At 39.8% G+C, this 19,196-nt stretch overlaps 2 protein-coding genes across 2 annotated transcripts in view; one reads left to right on the top strand and one right to left on the bottom strand.

The window, feature by feature from the left end:
• Window positions 1–19,196, bottom strand: part of zbtb7c (zinc finger and BTB domain containing 7C) — a 400,030-nt gene that overhangs the window by 247,818 nt on the left and 133,016 nt on the right. The window lies entirely within an intron of this gene.
• Window positions 1–19,196, top strand: part of shc3 (SHC (Src homology 2 domain containing) transforming protein 3) — a gene marked incomplete at both ends in the record, with an annotated part of 28,957 nt that overhangs the window by 4,691 nt on the left and 5,070 nt on the right. Inside the window, 9 exons of the mRNA XM_080419660.1 lie at window positions 2,863–2,933; window positions 6,450–6,513; window positions 8,119–8,238; window positions 8,869–8,922; window positions 10,467–10,518; window positions 11,548–11,677; window positions 12,388–12,541; window positions 13,378–13,465; window positions 14,544–14,747. Coding sequence (XP_080275786.1) covers window positions 2,863–2,933; window positions 6,450–6,513; window positions 8,119–8,238; window positions 8,869–8,922; window positions 10,467–10,518; window positions 11,548–11,677; window positions 12,388–12,541; window positions 13,378–13,465; window positions 14,544–14,747 — 937 coding nt within the window. The remainder of the gene's footprint in view (window positions 1–2,862; window positions 2,934–6,449; window positions 6,514–8,118; window positions 8,239–8,868; window positions 8,923–10,466; window positions 10,519–11,547; window positions 11,678–12,387; window positions 12,542–13,377; window positions 13,466–14,543; window positions 14,748–19,196) is intronic.

Raw genomic sequence — 19,196 nt, 5'->3', positions numbered from 1 at the left:
ACAAATGCCACTGCTTTAAAATGATGGTAAGACAGGACAGTCAGACAGACATGAAGCCCTTACATCCAATGTCTTATCAATAAAACAAAACAGTTCTGAAGTAATTGCTTACAGTTGGTTGTGTAACTTTATTTTCCAGTGCAATACAGAATACAGTTATGCTGCCATGCCATAGTATTTCACTGATGAAGTGGAAACTGTATGCTACACAGCACAAACTGCTATTCACCTTATTCCTGGCCACGCCCAGGAAGTAGGTAGGAAGGTAGGGGAGTAGGTCATGTCAAGGGGTTTCCTGTTTACCAGTGGTGCCATGTCTGCTTATAATAAGCAGACAGGGCTTGATTCTTAAGTGTAGTTGCTTATTTTGGCTTGCTTCCTAATGTCCTTTAAACCAGTGGTTCCCATTTTTTTTCATGTCAAGGACCCCCAGACTAATATGCATTGTGCCAGGGACCCCCATACAAGATTGTTAAAACAATATTCAAAAAATCTCACATTTTCCACCAATATTTTTTTGAAAATAGTAGATCTACAAGCTCACAACATGTCGCGATGTGACGCGTTGTTAGCTTGTAGATCTGCTATTTTCAAATAGTGGTAAAACGTAGCGTAGTAGTTTTTTGGGGGGCTTGTTTTCATAGACCTAGCCGCTTGTTTCTCTTGCAAACTCTGGCAACACACTGATTACCTGCATTACACCTGCAGCCTACTAGGGAGGAAGTGGACAGATATTGAATGAAGCAGCAGAAAAGGGCAATGGCGCCGCCCGGAGAAGTGCCAAGAATAAGGGTGAATAGGGTAGGAGAGCAGATTTATGTCTTGTACAGAGGCTCCTTCTGAATCCTGTGTATAGATTAGTTTGATGCACAACAGGTGTGTCGTAGCTCAGAGCCTAATTAGATTGGCTCAGGCCAGGTGTGACTGCTTAAATCAGTTATCACCCTCCCTACAAATGTAGCATAATACATTAGCATATTTCAAAATCAATATATTTGTGTAAGAGTTGCACTATAGGACTTAAAGGAGTAGTTCACCCACAAAATGACTTATTTTCTATCAATTACACACCCCATGAAGCATTGAATTCATGGAGTTTTTTTTGTTTTTGTTGCATTCCTAAGCCAATAATTTGATGACCGGCGGAATGATGCTAATGTATCCGGTAGGAGACTCAAAGGAGACTCTTTGAGTCTCCTACCGGCGAGACCCCCGGTCATCAAATTATTGTCTTAGGAATGCGACAAAAACAAAAATATCTCCATGAATTCAATGCCATGGGGTGTGTAATTGATAGAAAATAAGTGATTTTATGGGTGAACTACTCCTTTAATAAAAAATCAAGTCTCTTCCACACCTACAAAGGCGACAGGTGCGTAGGACCAAACGAGGGCCCAACGCACTAAATTTAGTTTTAGTACACTATAGGACTTAAAATCTAGCCTTATAGACCAATTATTTGTTTACCAACATTGAGACTGGATGCACAGGTGATTGTTTCATGCAATCAATTCTCAACCTGTTGTTTTGGGGTGCGCTGGTTTCAGCACACCCCAACCCCCTCTTGTGTGTTGGCTGGTGAGGCGCGTCCTAGCGAGACCTGACAGAATGGGTTTCATTGCACGCATACTGGTTGCACGCATACTGGTTCTTATCAGTGTGACGTCGTCTGTTAAGGGGTCTATATGAGCTCTCAAAAGGTATAATTTGCTGGGAGCAAAAATGGGTATCACTCATCTGGAATGCTACTGTTATCCATAAGCATAGTTTTTCTTTGAATGTTACACTATGCTGTATTTTCCATGATAGCATTATTACTGTGTGATTTTGTACCTTGTGAATATTGTTAAACCTGTAATAGATGTGGCAATCTTCTTGAAATAATTGGTTCTATTCCTATATTATTGTAAAAATGTGTGATGTTGACAATTCAAGGTTAAATTCTCTGGCATTCATTCATCTTTAATAGTAGTACACAGTAGCAACGTTACATCCATGTTTTTAACATAAGCATCATCACGTGCCGTGGTTCTCAAAATGGGTCCTTGAGGCGGCTCAGGGGATCCCCAACAAATTAGGAACTAATATTTCACTGGCATCAGAAGTTAGCCCAATGAAAGAATTTAATAGAATGGCACAAAATCTTTCAAATCAATTTGGGGTTCCTTGACATGAAAATGTTTGAGAACCACTGATCTAGTGTATAGAATTACACATTGCTCCAACTCCAACTTTAAATCTGGCATCCCTATTTTGGGCATGTCACTATAGGCAGAAATGCAGAATTTCTTTTGTCTTCCTCAAAGTAGTGAAAATAGCTGATCTACAAGGTTGTAGATCAGCTATTTTCACCACGTGACGCCATCATATACAAAACTTAAGTGTTATGGCTATATGCCAAACAGTGATTCATTAATTGGTTAATTTCATTTAACTTTTTCCATACATTTAGAACACATTGATGGCTTGTGATTTGGTACATTTTAAAGGTTTTGAAGGTAAGGCAAGTTTATTTGTACAGCACCTTTCAACATCAAGGCAAGTCAATGCTTCTGAATGGCCTTTAAATAAAACATAAAGCAAAGGAAACACATTACACTTGAATTCTGTCAAAAGGAAGAAGAAGTTGGGCAGGCACGAAGTTAAACACGGTAACACCTATCTTCTTAATAGGAAACACCTGTTCAGGACAAAGAGCAAAAAACACAATATAAAATGACATTTGTATACAGTAAGAATAAAAGAAGTATACTTTTCACTCGCTTTTTGTTGTTGTCTTGCTGCAGAAATGAAATGTAATTACAATGTTGATGTTTTTTTTGGTGTAGAATCTGACGTGTGTTTCAACTTTGTATTTTCCAGTACCTGGGCTGTATAGAAGTCCTGCGATCAATGAGATCTCTTGATTTCACCACCAGGTCACAAATAACCAGGTATGTTGGCTCTTGTGATTGATTCAAAACCTACGTCATATCTTTATTAGGACCTATGAAGATGTGATGCCTTCCCTCACACAATGGTTAGTGCATTGGTTCTCAAAGTGGGGTCCGGGGACCCCCAGGGGTCCTTGAGGGCGTTCCGGGGGGTCCCCAGCATAATGTGTTAATATAGCATCACAATAATTTTAACCACTTTAACCTTTTATACTTTGGCTATTCAAAAATAGCAGATATACAAGCTCATAGCGCGGCACCGAGTGCCACGCTATGAGCTTGTAGATCTGCTATTTTTGAAAAATCGTGAACATTAGTGCAAACCTTTGAATATATATATTTTTAAACAAACATTTGTGACTCAAATCTTTGCTTCTGGGGGTCCCTGGAACAAAATAATTTGAGATGGGGGTCTGCGGCCAAATACATATCATTTTGGGGGTCCTTGACATGAAAAAGTTTGAGAACCACTGGCTTAGTGGCCTTAAAGTACATACCATAATGGGATATTGCGTGGAATATACGTACAGATTATCACCCAGGCATTTGTCATTGTGCAAGGTTATCCAACCGAGGGCCAGCGTATCAGATGCAACCACGCCCAAAGGTTGGATAACGAGGCCAATGACAAATGCAGGACAATAAATTATTTATCATACACCCATAGCCTTATTTATTAACCACTTTCAACGTGCCATTCCTATTTTTGCTATGACATATAGGAGAAATCTTTCCAATTTGTTCAAAAAGTTTCTTTCTTTTTTTTCTCCTAAAAAAGAAAGAAAAGGAAAATAGACGATCTACAAGCTCACAATGCCATGACATGGTTTTCTGTGACATCAGCGTGTGAATTTGAAACGCATTGTAAAGTGCTTTGGTGCTATAAATGCACCATTTAATAATAATTAAACAACAACAATCAAGCATTTAATCTCAGCTATATCATATTTTTAAGTATCACATAACAATATAACTACTGTCACTGGCTCATTAAGTTTCATAATTCTGGTTGCTTAAACATAAATATATTGTTTATACTCCAAGGGCTACTACAACTCGTAGTAATGACTTCATTAGAAAAGAAGTGTGGTTAAAGATTCTTTTTTCATGAAGAGCACTGCACTGTATTGATAACAATACCATGTCAAATCTCAATGGAATATAAAGCACATATAATATTCCGTCTAATTGATAGGATTGCTATATGAGAGTTTATCTTTGAGTTTATTGACGACCTGTGTGCTGCGAAACAGAGAGGCTGTGAACTGGGTTATGTCATGTCAGCTTTTACGCTTGGCTTACTGGAGCCAGTGCAGTGTTTTAATATTGGTACACTGTAAAAAAAAAAAAAAAAAAAAAATCCTCAGTGTTCTATTCATTTAAATCTGAGAGTGCACAAATGGAACCGAATGGACCCATTTGGTTCCATTTGTGCACTCTCAGAGTAAAACATTTATGAATTAACACAGAGGGTTTTTACTGTGTACGGGGGCCCCTACACTACAGACAGACAGACAGACAGACAGACAGAGAGCAAGCCCTTCTAAAATGTGTTACTAGTGTTCATGTGATGTGTCCTCCCATCAAAGGCTTACAGACCTTGCGGTTAAAGGGTCCGCCCTGAGACTGGGAGGTCGGGGGTTCAATTCCCCGGCCAGGTCATACCAAAGGCTGTAAAACCAAGGGTTAGTTCAGGGATAAGTTCCTGCGACACACCAGCGTCGTGTCCAGGGTCAGGGTTGCCAGATCTGCTTATTATAATTTCCCCGCAAGATTTTATTTGAAAATAGCAGATCTACAAGCTCACAACGCGTCGCATCGCGATGCGTTGTGAGCTTGTAGATCTGCTATTTTCAAATAGCTGCTGTATATGTTAAAGTGCTCATGTGGCCCATAGTCGCTTCTTTTGGGCTGGTTTTCCTAGACCTGGTTGCTTGTTTCTCTCACAGAATCTGGCAACACTGTCCAGGGGGTGTCCTCGTAGTCGTACACCATGGCTGGGGGATGTACTTGCACATCAAGCTGCTTCACGCTACAGAAACAGGACATATAGGCTCCTGCCCTAGGGGTCACACCATGGCTCGGGAACCGTAGGTTCCCAAGGGTACTTACTTACTTATTCTGTCCTATTCTGTCCTCATTAACAAACTCTTTCACTGCCAGAGTTTTTCAGAACAGAACAGTCTGCAAAAAAAGCGTGTCACCGCGACCCTCTGTTCTTTGGTTATTGGCGCCAAAAACGCAAAAAAAACAAGAAAGCAGAGACATTTCTTTTCCTTCTAAATCCTTTAACATTAGATTGGACGGGGCTGGGTTTGTTGTGATCACGTTATATCCGGGTATACGCTTCTCCTGAAATCAGAGGATCACTCATAGGTTGGCCGTTGGCGAAGAGCACCATCTAGTGTAAACACTGAAAACGCTGTTTTGAAAAAAAATTACTTGTTACACGTCATTGGCACTGAATGAGTTAGTGAAGTATTCACTTTGAATTGGCACTGAATGAGTTAATGAAGTATTCACTTTGAGTTTTTCTCTGTCTCACACGTCTTTTTACAGCGTGGCTCTGCATGAGTGAGTCTAGCCATCTACAGAATAGTGTGCCGGCTACAGTGGCATTGTATTTGGAACTTCAATGCAACTATAAGTGTATGCACTACTCCTTTATACTGTAGCACTGGTTCTGAAGCGCTGGTTGTCAAGGGGGTCCCCAGGAAAATGACTGATAGAAAGAAAACATATCCTTGTGGATCTGTTACTGTTTATAAATGGAACCAAATGGAAATTGGTTCCATTTGTACACTGTCAGAGTTAAATTAACACTGAAGATTTGACAGTGCAGATTGGGGTCCCAGAGATAAAACAACATGGTATCAAATGGTGGTCTCTGGGGCCTAATGTGCTGTATATCAAATTGGGGGTCCTTAACATTAGAATCCTGACCAGAACAGACAAGGATTTGAGGTTGCTGTGTGGCTATACGTTTATGACGCTCCATTGAACAGTGGTGGAAAGTAACTGCAGTAAGTACAGTACAGGTACTCAAGTACTGTACTTAAGTAATTTTTTTTGGTATTTGTACTTTAATCGAGTATTTCCAATTTCCAATACTTCTACTTTAACTCCACAATTATTTGAAAACTTTAGTTACTTTGTAGATTTTGATTATTATTACAAAACATACAGTGACCACTTCAGCCCTACAGTATATCGGCCATTTGAAAATAGCCGATCTACAAGCTCAGAGCTTGTAGATCTGCTATTTTCAAAAGATTTGTATACATTTGAAAACTTGAAATGGGTATATTGAGTTGTATATTGAGTACTTTTAAGTACATTTTGATGCAAATACTTTTATACTTTTACTCAAGTACTTGTAGCGGAGTATTTCTACATTGCAGTATTGATACTTTTACTTAAGTAAAACATTTGAGTAATTTTTCCACCACCACTTCTCCACATTCAATTCTATCCACTGACTATAGTATTTACCCTCTTGTCTTCTTGTCCCTCCAGGGAAGCCATCAGCCTCGTGTGTGAAGCCATTCCAGGCACCAAAGGAGGCCTGCGGAAGAAAAAGGTATGCTAGACATTTTGATAAGATTGCAGAGTGCAAACTCTGGATTTGAACCACTTGAACCCCAGCAGCATCTGTATATTCTGTGGGGAACAGTATAGCCACAAATAGCAGATCTACAAGCTCACACAAGCTCAGCTTGTAGAACTGCTATTTTTGAATAGCAGAAAAAGTGGTCCAAGTACAGAGCCAACTCAGGTTCAGTTTACTAAGTCTAGAGGGTTTAACCTTGGACGCATCTGTGTCATTTTTAGCTTTGAGCTAAAAGCCATATTTTACACTTTTGGCTATTAAAAAATAGCAGATATACAAGCTCATAGCGCGGCACCGAGTGCCGCGCTACGAGCTTGTAGATCTGCTATTTTTGAAAAATCAAGAAAATGTGTGCAAATCTTTGAATATATATTTTTTCAAGCAAACATTTGTAACTCAAATCTTTGCTTCTGGGGGTCCCTGGAACTAAATATTTTGAGATGGGGGTCGGCGGCCAAATACATATCATTTTGGGGGTCCTTGACATGAAAAGGTTTGAGCACCACTGATCTAGAAACATACGTTTTTCAGAAAACCGTTTGGATTTAGAAGACATTTTGCAGAATCGGAACCTCAGGCCTCAATGGGTTAAGTGGTTAAGGTGTTCAGTGATCTATTTATCTATCTAAAGCAGTGGTTTTCAAACATGTTCATATCAAGGATCAAATTATTTCAAAGGATCAAAGTATTTGGCCACGAACCCCCATCTGAAAATATTTTTGTGCCAGGGACCCCCTTACAAGATTTGTGTTTTCAAAATGTTTCAAAGAATATTACAAAACTTTAAGTAAAAAAAAGAAAAGAAAAGCCGATCTACAAGCTCACAACACGTGGCATCGCGACTCATTGTGAGCTTGTAGATCAGCTCATTTCAAACCTATAGGCCTATAGGTTTTGAAGTGGCTTAAAATTATTTTGTTGCTATGTATTAAGTCATTTAGCTGGGGGGGCCGCCTGGAACCCCCTCTAAGGTCCCCGGACCGCACGTTGAGAACCACTGATGTAGAATCTACATAGACGGACGGACAGACAGACAGACAGACAGACAGACAGACAGACAGAAAGGAGAGAAAGGAGAGAAATTGTGCAAGCTGAAAGAAAGCATAAGCTTCAAGAGAGAGCGACTAGGTGAAGGGGGATGGAAAAGGAGGAGAGAGAGAGAGAGAGGGGGAGAGGGAGAGGTATGGAAGTGTATGTGCGTGGGCGTAGCACCAACCCAGCATGCATTGCACACTGAGCAACGCAGCACTTAGTGACTCATGTAGTGCAGAATATCTGCCGTCAGGAGGCTGGGCTGCTGAGGGATTGCATTGTGTGTGTATATGTGTGTGTATATATGTGTCTGTGTATATTTATGTGGGATTATGAGGGTGTGTGTGTGTGTGTGTGTGTGTGTGTGTGTGTGTGTGTGTGTGTGTGTGTGTGTGTGTGTGTGTGTGTGTGTGTGTGTGTGTGTGTGTGTGTGTGTGTGTGTGTGTGTGTGTGTGTGTGTGTGTGTGTGTGTGTGTGTTAATTATGCTTTATGTTATATAATATTAATTGTATCATTCTATGTCCTCCATGTTTTTTTGTCAGCCTCCTTCCAAAGCGTTGTCTACCATCCTGGGAAAGAGCAACCTGCAGTTTGCTGGCATGTCCATCAACCTCAACATCTCCACCAGTAGTCTCAACCTCATGACCCCCGACTCCAAACAGGTACAGTATCCATACTACATACGGTACACCAGTGGTTCGTGCCAAGGACCCCCAAATTGATATGTATGTGGCCGCGGACCCCCACCTGAAAAGAAGCTGTGCCAGGGACCCCCAGAAGCAAAGATTTGTGTTGAAAAGATGTTCACCTTTTAGAAAAAAATATTTTTCAAAAATAGCAGATCTACAAGCTCGTAGCGCGGCACTTGGTGCCGTGCTACGAGCTTGTAGATCTGCTATTTTGAATCGCCAAAGTATAAAATATGGATAAAGGGGTTAAAATGATTGTGACGCTTTATTAACTAATTATGCTGGGGACCCCCTTGGTATCCCCCCAAGGACCCCTGGGGGTCCCGGGACCCCACTTTGAGAACCAATGCAGTACACAACCTGAATACACCGGCTCGGCGCTACCCTCAGTTTTTTGAGGGTAGAGAGACCCATATAACTACCCTGATTCAGAAATATATATAAATATATATAATATAATATATATGTAATATATTTCAAATAATATATTTTAAAATCCAGCGACGTTTCCCAGTAGAATGGTACAGTAGCAATGGGATTAAATATGGAAGAAAGAGACACATTCAGTGCATAATTCTTCAATGTCTGTAATGTTTGTGACAGATTATAGCCAACCATCACATGCAGTCCATCTCCTTTGCCTCCGGCGGAGACCCTGTAAGTATTTACTGTATATCCGCAGGAACGTGATGTTTAATAATGCTGATATACACTGGGTTTTCACCCCAAAAAAAGCTTCTTGATAGTAAACCTGCAATCCATATTTTGTGTGTGTGAATAAAGCATTATTTGAACCAATCTTTATGGTAGAATATGGTAATATACTGTAACATAGCTAACACATCTGCAGTGGTTTGTCTGTCTACCTGCTGTTCCATTGAGAAATTTAGATCCTATAGTGGTCAGGTAGGAGGCCACCTACTGGTTGGTAACAGGTATTGCATGATTGCATGAAGCACATTTCAAAAAATTTAAAGTGTGTTATAAACACAAACAGTGGTGTAAAGTAACTAAGTACATTTACTCAAGTACTGTACTTAAGTGCAATTCTATTATTCTAGTATTTTTTTTACTTTACTGGAGTATTTCCAATTTTCAATACTTCTACTTCTACTCCACTACATCTCAGAGGCAAATATTGTACTTTTACTCCACTACAATTATTTGAAAACTTTAGTTACTAGTTACTTTGCAGATATAAATTATCATATCATGAAACACACATTAACCACTTTAGCCATATTTTATGCATAGGCTATTTTAAAAAATGTTTGTACTTTTACTTTTGGTACTTTAAGTACATTTTGATGTCAATACTTTAATACTTTTACTCAAGTAACATTTTGAACACAGTCCTTTTACTCGTAACAGAGTATTTCTACACTGTGGTATTGCTACTTTTACTTAAGTAAAATATCTGAGTACTTTTTCCACCACTGGTTATAAATAAAATGTATTATTAAACTGTAATATCAGCCAATGGCCAAAAGGCTTTTCATCTTAGCTCAGCGGTAGAAATGGTACCACTCTCGTGGAGGGCAGGCCAGGTTTCGAATCCCACGCGGGACATTAATCTTGTGGATTGCAGCTTTAACAGACGCGTGTAATGTAATTACTTGTGTGTTCATTTATTCACGTGACCGCACCTGGGTTTTTCTCTTACACATTCATCAGTGGAGGAAAGTAACTAAGTACATTTACTGAAGTACTGTGCTTAAGTACAATTTTGAGGTATTTGTACTTCCAATTTCCAATACTTTCACTTCTACTCCACTACATCTCAGAGGCAAATATTGTACTTTTACTCCACTACAATTATTTGAAAACTTTAGTAACTAGTTTTTTTTTTCAGATATCAATTATTATATTATGACACATACATTAACCACTTTAGCCCTATTTTATACATGGGCTATTTGAAAATAGCCGATCTACAAGCTCACAACGCGTCGCATCGCGACGCGTTGTGAGCTTGTAGATCTGCTATTTTCAAATATTTTAGTACTTTTACTTTTCGTACTTTAAACACATTTTGATGCCAATACTTTTGTACATTTACTCAAGTCAATTTTGAATTCTGGACTTTTACTTGTAACAGAGTATTTCTATATTGCAGTATTGGTACTTTTACTTAAGTAAAGAATTTGAGTTATTTTTCCACCACTGACATTCATTGTGACTTTTTCTTTTCTTTTTTTTAGGACACGACAGATTATGTCGCCTACGTAGCGAAGGACCCAGTTAATAGAAGAGGTAAAGCCTGACTCCTTTCTTCATCGTGCAATTATCCGGTCGGTGTCGCTCGCCGGAAATAGACGATCTACAAGCCCTTTCTTTCTTTATTTATGTGGACAATCGTGCGTCACGTCAAGTTGACTTAAGCCGCACATTACTTTATTTGTTTATGGAGAGACAGAACATATTCATGAACACGGCAACAAAACTACTTACAGTAGAGTTGAGGATGCAATGTAAATGTAAATACGAGTTAGCAAGGATGCTAATATTCATCCGTAGTCCCTAACATTATAACAATAAAACAATATATCGCAGAAAAAAACTAAAACATGTAACATGTAACCTCAGACAACTAAAACCACAAAAAAAAATGCAAAAGACCACCACAATACAACAATATAAAGTGAGCACACATGTAGAGTAATTAGAACCAAACTGTGTTAGAAAAACGGTGTTGATTTTGACAGCAAATTTTGATTTATTTTTAGTCATAGTATTTTGAATACAATTCCATTTAGTTGTATTCATGTTTTAGTCATCTGAAATGTTTTAGATTTTGTCTAGTTTTAGTCGACTAAATATCATAAGATTATAGTCGACTACATCTACAGTTGATTTAGTCGACAAAAAGGCATTTTGGCGGGCCTTGATGGCGTCGTAATGGCAGATTTTACATTTGGTTGCATGCTGGAAATAGCCGATCTACAAGCTCACAACGCGTCGCAGCTTGTAGATCTGCTATTTTCAGAGCGCAACACCCGAGCGCAGCCAAACACAAAATGACTTGTCTTTTAGTTCTACTGGATCTCACTAGTCCCTCCCTAACATTTTAGTCTAGTTTTTATTTGTTGACGAAATTGTCAATGCATTTATTCTTAGTTTTAGTCATCATATAGCTTAGTTTTTATTTAGTTTTCGTCAGTGAAAAAAAGGTAGTCGACGAACATTTCTCGTCATGGTTTTTAGTCGACGAAATCAACACTGTTAAAAACACACATTGGAGCCACAGGCAGCAAAACGGGGTGTCATTTTGTCCCCATACAGCGTGTCACATCCTGGAGTGTTCGGACGGGCTGGCCCAGGACGTCATCAGCACCATCGGTCAGGCCTTCGACCTGCGCTTCCAGCAGTACCTTCAGTGTCCTGCCAGCAAACTGTCCTCCACACATGACAGGTAACCATTATACACAACGCATTCACACATAATGTGTACGCACACGCACACGCACACGCACACGCACACGCACACGCACACGCACACAGTGGTGTAAAGTAACTAAGTACATTTACTCAAGTACTGGACTTAAGTACAATTTTGAGGTACTTTCACTTTACTGGAGTCACTTCTACTCCACTACATCTCAGAGTCAAATATTGTACTTTTACTCCACTACACTTATTTGAAAACTTGAGTTACTAGTTACTTTGCAGATATAAATTATTATATTATAAAACATACATTAACCACTTTAGCCCTGTTTAATACATAGGCTATTGGAAGATAGCTGATCTACAAGCTCACAACACGTCGCATCGCGACACGTGGTGAGGTTGCAGTTGTAGTTTTACTCAAGTAACATTTTGAACACGGGCCTTTTACTTGTAACAGAGTGTTTCTACATTGCGGTATTGATACTTTTACTTAAGTAGAAAATGTTTTTCCACCACTGCACACACACACACACACACACACACACACACACACACACACACACACACACACACACACACACACACACTCACACACTCACACTCACACACACACACATTTTCATTTACATCCCGGGGGGGGGACCGCAAAAGCAATGCCATTTTTACCCTTTCTTTGGCCATTTTTAACTGGGTTTGTGACTTAACTGGGTTTGTGCATTGTTGCTTCCTCAGGGTATTAAACATGGAGGAGTTTCCGTGGACAGAGGAGGAGGAGGAGCCGTCGGAACACCCGTACTACAACAACATTCCTGGCAAGATGCCGCCACCAGGGGGCTTCATCGACACCAGGCTGTCCAATCACAACACAGGAACAGATGGAGGCCAGGTACCATTCTAACTTATTACCTGCAGCTTCTCGGAAGGACTGGATAAAGTGTGCATTTTCTCTTTTTTGACTTCACTCTGCAGTTTGTTAATACTCAAATCTGTTATTAAGGATCCAATGCATGCGCTCGGGTGGCGCAGTGGTAAAGTCACTGCCCACCACCACGGAGGTTGCGGGTTCGAATCCACCGTGGTGCATCCGGCTTTGTCGAGCGTCTACACGAACACAATTGGCCCGTGTTCGGGAGAGGGAAGCCGGGTGGGGAGGAGGGTGATATCGGTCATTGCACGTACTCCTACGGGCTGGGGCGGCACCTGTCAGCGGGGAGTGTTGGGCGGGAGGAGTAGGACGAAGGCTCTACGTCCTCCTGGTGGGGGCTCCTCACTGGCAGGTGAGTCAGTAGGAGACGACAGCAGTGACAACACAGAAATGTGTGTGGAGAGGAATCAATTGGCATAACGACTAAATTGGGGAGAAAAATGGGTAAAAAATAATTGGCTACTCTAATGTTTGGAGAAAAAAAAGAGGAAAAAAAAGGATCCAATGCATAATGAGGATTTGTTTTGCACACATTAAAATCCTAGTGTTATATCCATTCGTATCTCTGAGAATGTACAAGGTTATTTTAACCAATCTCAGTGGTTTATCTCAGTGGATAGATGATATATCTACAGTATCTATCTATCATCTATCTCAGTTGTTTTCAACTTTTTTTTTGCTTTTGGTAGCATATTTCGAATAACCCTCAAAGACCGTTAAGACACAGGATTAAAGTGTACGTGTGTGTGTGTGTGTGTGTGTGTGTGTGTGTGTGCGTGTGCGTGTTATTACTGTAGGTGGGCACAGGCTCTGTAGACCAAACGTATTACCAGGGGCGACACTGTGGAGACGGCTGGGGAGAGGAACGCAGACCCGTACAACAGGGTCAGATGATTTTAATATGATCCTTTGTTATTGTTGTTGCTGGATTGTCATCTGATTTCTGATGGTTGGAGAGAAGTTACACTGAGTCAAGGGCTGTCCACACCGAGAATGATAACTATCATGATAAAATCCTTTTCAAAAATCGTTCTAACTTAAGTGGATGGCGGAGTCCCTGCCACAACTATACTGACAACAACAGAGGTGAACGATATCGTTGGGATGCACGTTCAAAGCGATCTGATGCACAGCACTGACAGCCATCCGAATTTACAACACATCATCACTCACGTTTAACATGTTAACACAAAGTTTTCGTTCATCAGCGTGGATCCTCACATCATTATCGTTATAGTCATCATTATGTCAGCTTTATACTTCATACACGCGGCCGTGTCTGGCACCGAAAATAGCCGGTGCCAGACACAATGCACAACAGAGTATAAATCAGGCTTCATATCATTTGTGATGTGGACGGCCCCGTGACTCAACAGCGAGGCTTATTAAGAAGACCGGGAAAGCATCTGTCATTTAAAATTTTAACCACTTTAACCGTTATCTTATACTTTGGCTATTCAAAAATAGCAGATATACAAGCTTGTAGATCTGCAATTTAAAAAAAAATCATGAATATTTGTGAAAATCTTTGAATATATATATATTTTTAAGCGAACATTTGTAACTAATCTTTGCTTATCTGGGGATTCTACAAATGTCTAAATAATTTTTTTTTTTAACTAGTGTTTCTATTATCAGTGGTTCATGTCAAGGACCCCCAAAACGATATGTATTTGGCCGCGGACCCCCATCTCAAAATATTTTGTTCCAGGGACCCCCAGAAGCAATGACTTGAGTTAAAAATGTTCGCTTTAAAACAACATATATTCAAAGATTTGCACACATTTTCATGATTTTTCAAAAATAGCAGATCTACAAGCTCGTAGCGCGGCACCGAGCGAAAAGTGTAAAATAATGCTTTTTAGCTCAAATGAAAAAGTGACACAGATGTGTTCCAGGCATAGAGTTAATAATAAGGTTCCAGGTCTTAATGGGTTAATGACTTGTTCCTCCAAACACGTAGGCTCCTGTGACACCTACAGTCTCCCCGAGGGGAGAACTCAGGCAACGAAAGCGGGCGAGGCGATGCCCACGTACGTGAACACCCAGCAGATCGACGCCCAGGTCCTGGCGGTGCTACAGGCGGAGGCGGAGAGCGCGGCGACGTCGGACGGCACGGCAGTGGGAACAGCCAAGGACAGCCCTGAAAAGGACCTGTTTGACATGAGTAAGTACTCTGGCATGCATGGGCTTTAAAAGGAGTAGTTCACCCCAAAAAATTACTTGTTTTATATCAATTTTTACACACCCCACGAAGCCTCGAATTCATGAGATTTTTTTTGTTTTTGTTTGCATTCCTAAGCCAGCAATTTGATGACCGGCGGAGTCTCCTACTGACGAAGACCCGGCATCAAATTATTGGCTTTAGGAATGCGACAAAAAACAAAAAAATCTCTATGAATTCAAGGCTTCATGGGGTGTGTAATTGATAGAAAATAAGCAATTGTTTTGGTGAACTACTCCTTTAACACAGCGATTCTCAACCTGTGGGCCGGTGCCCGCCGGTGGACCGTGAGGATATTGAAAGTGGGTCCCCAAATAATTGGCAAAACACAAAGATTTTATTGATAATTATAACATTAAAGGGGTAGTTCACCCCCAAAATGACTTTTTTTCTATTGATTACTCACCCCATGGAGCCTTGAATTCATGGATATTTTTTTGTTTTTGTCACATTCCTAAGCCAAAAATTTGATTATAATAAATGTGTCCCCATTGATTCCGGTAGGAGACACAAATGCATTTGTGTCTCCTACCGGAATCAATGGGGCTAAATTTATTATAATCAAATAATAAAGGAAGGAATGCGACAAAAACAAAAAAATATCCATGAAATCAAGGCTCCATGGGGTGAGTAATCAATAGAAAAAAAGTCATTTTGGGGGTGAACTACTCCTTTAACATTGAAAAAAAATATATATATCCCCCCGATAAATAGGAACCTAAAGTATGCTATTTTAGTTCCATTGATCGAAGCCAGAACACAATAGACTGATTTATCATTAAAACAAACATGCTCTGAAAATGCACATGGCCCACCCATCTGACCACTTAACACTGTTGAGCCTGTCTTGTCAGAAATGTATTCTACAGTAGGGTTTTAGGTGCCCTTATTTGTGTGACCGTTTACCAAAAACATCATTTTACACCAAATAATTACTGGAATCACCTGTAGCTCTACAATACTGTACATTACAAAGATACAGTGGTCGAAAAAGTGTAATGTGTGAAATGTACTTAAAGTACCAAAAGTAGAAAGTACTCATTATGCAGAAGGTCCCATTTCACAAGTTTTCAAATGTATAAAATCTTTTGAAAATAGCCGATCTACAAGCTCACAATGTCGCGACGCATTGTGAGCTTGTAGATCAGCTATTTTCAAATGGCCGAAATCTATATAGGGCTGAAATGGTTATGTATTTTTTGTAATAATAATCAAAACCTACAAAGTAACTAGTTACTAAAGTTTTTAAATAATTGTTGTAAAAGTACAATATTTGCCTCTGAGATGTAGAAGAGAGAGTAGAAGTGAATGTACTGAAAATTGGAAATACTCCCGTAAAGTAAAAATACCTCAACATTTTTTTTACTCAAGTACAGTGCTTGAGTAGTACTTACTTACACCACTGCAAAAATGTAAATTTGAAATGATCTGAATTGATCAGAGCATTTGTCTCTACCTAGCACCCTGAGTAACATTACTATAGCTTGTTAATTATATACCGTAGGTGGCCTAGCTTTTGTTTTGTGAGGGTGTGAGTTTGGTGGAATAATAACATACCGTCATTATGAAGACAGTTGAAATACAGTGTGCAGGTTTTAATATTCACATTCCTACATCATCCTTAGGCTTGCCTTTACACATTGAACAGGACCTGTGACACTAATGACCATGCTGCTGTTGCAGTACTGTATGTACCCTGTTATTCCATAATAATGACCTGGTCTTACATGCACCTACGTACTGTATGTGTGTGTGCACGCACGCACGCACGCACGCACGCACGCACGCACGCACGCACGCACGCACGCACGCACGCACGCACGCACGCACGCACGCACGTACGCACGCACGCACACACGTACGCACGCACGCACACACACACACACACACACACACACACACACACACACACACACACACACACACACACACACACACACACACACACAGTGAGTGCACGCATGCACGCACGCACGCACGCACGCACGCACGCACGCACGCACGCACGCACGCACGCACACACGCACGCACGCACACACACATGCTTGCCCACACAAGGATGTCTGATGAGTTCTGAATATACATTAGTAATAGTAGTGGTATATTCAATAGCTTAATTTACCAACGTTTTCAGTTGGATTGCAGTTGGAGTGCTTCTCAATCTTTCTAATAACAAGTAAGACGCGCGAACGCGGTAAGCGAACGCAAAAAAAGAAAAAAAAGAATGAAAAAAAATATTTTAAAAAAAGTAACCAATCAAATTTTTTTCTTTTTTTTTTTTTAAAATCTGCGTTAAAAGGAGCATCTTAGAAAAATACAAATTCACAAAAAAAAAACTTGGAATGTTTTTGAACAATTCAACAAAGTGTTTGAAGTGCCTGTTTCACCCACTTCCGGGGGGCGGAGCCAAAATCCGAGCCCGATGTATTTGTTCGTAGACCCCCACTTAGGGGGGGTAGAAAAAGTTTGGGAGCGATTCGGGCACTTTTCATTTAACATGGGGTTTCAATGGGGAGTTTTTAGGAGCCTTCTCCGGGGCGTGGCTTCCGGGGGAAGGGGCGGGCTTAAACGTAACCTTGACAGGTGTGTTCAGTTTTCAAAGACCTTTCATTTGATGTATGGTACGTCTAAATTGGACATTTACTTATCTCAGAGGAGCTGCACACAGGCAGTGCACACAGGCAGTGCACACGGAGACACAGACAGAGACACAACCCAAGCAGGGTTACATAGTAAGCTCCACTTGGTCGGAGGCGCGGCTTCGCCGCGCCTCCTCCCGCGTTCGCAACAATGATGAACAATTTATATGCATTAGGCCACGAATTGACCCCGTTTTAAATAATTTTCATCTCTGGGACCCCAATCTCCACTGTAAAATCATATAAAAACTGCACAAGAGGAAAACATTTGTCTGCTCACAAGAGTGATTGAAACTGTGAATTACTGTTTGACTAATTTGTGTTCTTAGACTGCCATCTAGTGGATACATTTGCAATTGATTAACATTTTTCTGTAGTTCCCATTCATCATTTAAATGTAGGTATATAATCTTTAAATCTTTAAATGTGTTTTATATATTCTCCTTTTTATATAGAATTAGTCACAAAAACAAAAATATATTTTTAATATAACCAAAATATATAAAATATTGATGATTTTACAGTATTCTAAATTCTGCAATTAATTATTCATAAGTGAATAACTGCTGCTGAATAATGTCTGCATGTCTGGGGTGTACATGACTACATTAGACAGTAAACCTTTACTACTCCAGCCATTAGTCACTGTATCATAAAAATATTTATTGGTTTTAGATGTAAGGTCAAATTTAAAGATACAAATCATACAAAATACAAATCAACACAATGCTGGTCATACCAAAGAAACATTAAATATGATACTGAGTAATCAGTCAGCCAGTAATCATATGACATACACTTATACATTAGATCAAACAAAAGAAACATACTTTTCCTCTTCATAAATCATCCTTTAGACCCACAATACTTCACTACCACAAGTCTCATCAGTGAATCTCACTTCACTTCTATACCTTGAGGTATCTGGAGCTGGAGCCTATCTGGAGCCTGCATGTTTATCAAGCATCCTGTTAGTATTCAAAATGCTGTTATTATTGTATAATCAAGTTTTATCACACTTGAGAAAATGTCTAACATACAACTGACCTGTTTGTGTTAACTGTCTGTCATGGTGGTCACCCTAGATGTGTGTGTAACATGTATTTGATTAAATCATAATTCCTTCATGTATTTCTTTTTTTAATAATGCAAGTAGATCTCAAACCAAAATCCTCAATTCTAGTTAATGTTTTGAGATTCAATCAAAGTGGTGACTATATCATAATAATAAACCTCAAGTTTTACAGTACAGTAGTCTTACAGTACCCTCAGCCAATAACATTAATACATAATACACCATATTATGCGGGGCTTGACATTAACATTTTGAGACACTTGTCCTTCGGACAAGCACATTTCCTATTCACTTGTCCGGCCACTAAAGTTACTTGTCCGTGTAAAAATTAGCTCATATGGATGAGATGGAACACGTTTAAACATAGAACCATTAGTTTGATTGGTTGTTTAACATAAAACAAAAACAAAAAACGATAAAAAACGATAAAAAAAATGATAATTATTGTCATAGTTTGATTTATATATACACTGTGATGCCATTATTATGATAATCACCATTATTACATTTTTTTTTTTTTTTAAAGATATTTTTTGGGGCTTTTATGCCTTTATTTGGACAGGACAGTAGGCTGACAGGAAATGGGGAGAGAGATGGGGGGAGACATACAGCAAAGGTCGTCGGGAACGGGAGTCGAACCCGCGACACGCTGTCATGCTGGATTACCAGCGTATATGG

The sequence above is a fragment of the Gymnoscopelus braueri genome (genome assembly GCF_963280865.1).
Source record: "Gymnoscopelus braueri genome assembly, chromosome: 22".
Classification (NCBI taxonomy): Eukaryota; Metazoa; Chordata; class Actinopteri; order Myctophiformes; family Myctophidae; genus Gymnoscopelus; species Gymnoscopelus braueri.
Note: the sequence above shows the minus strand (reverse complement) of the source record. Positions and strands in the feature narration are given on the sequence as shown.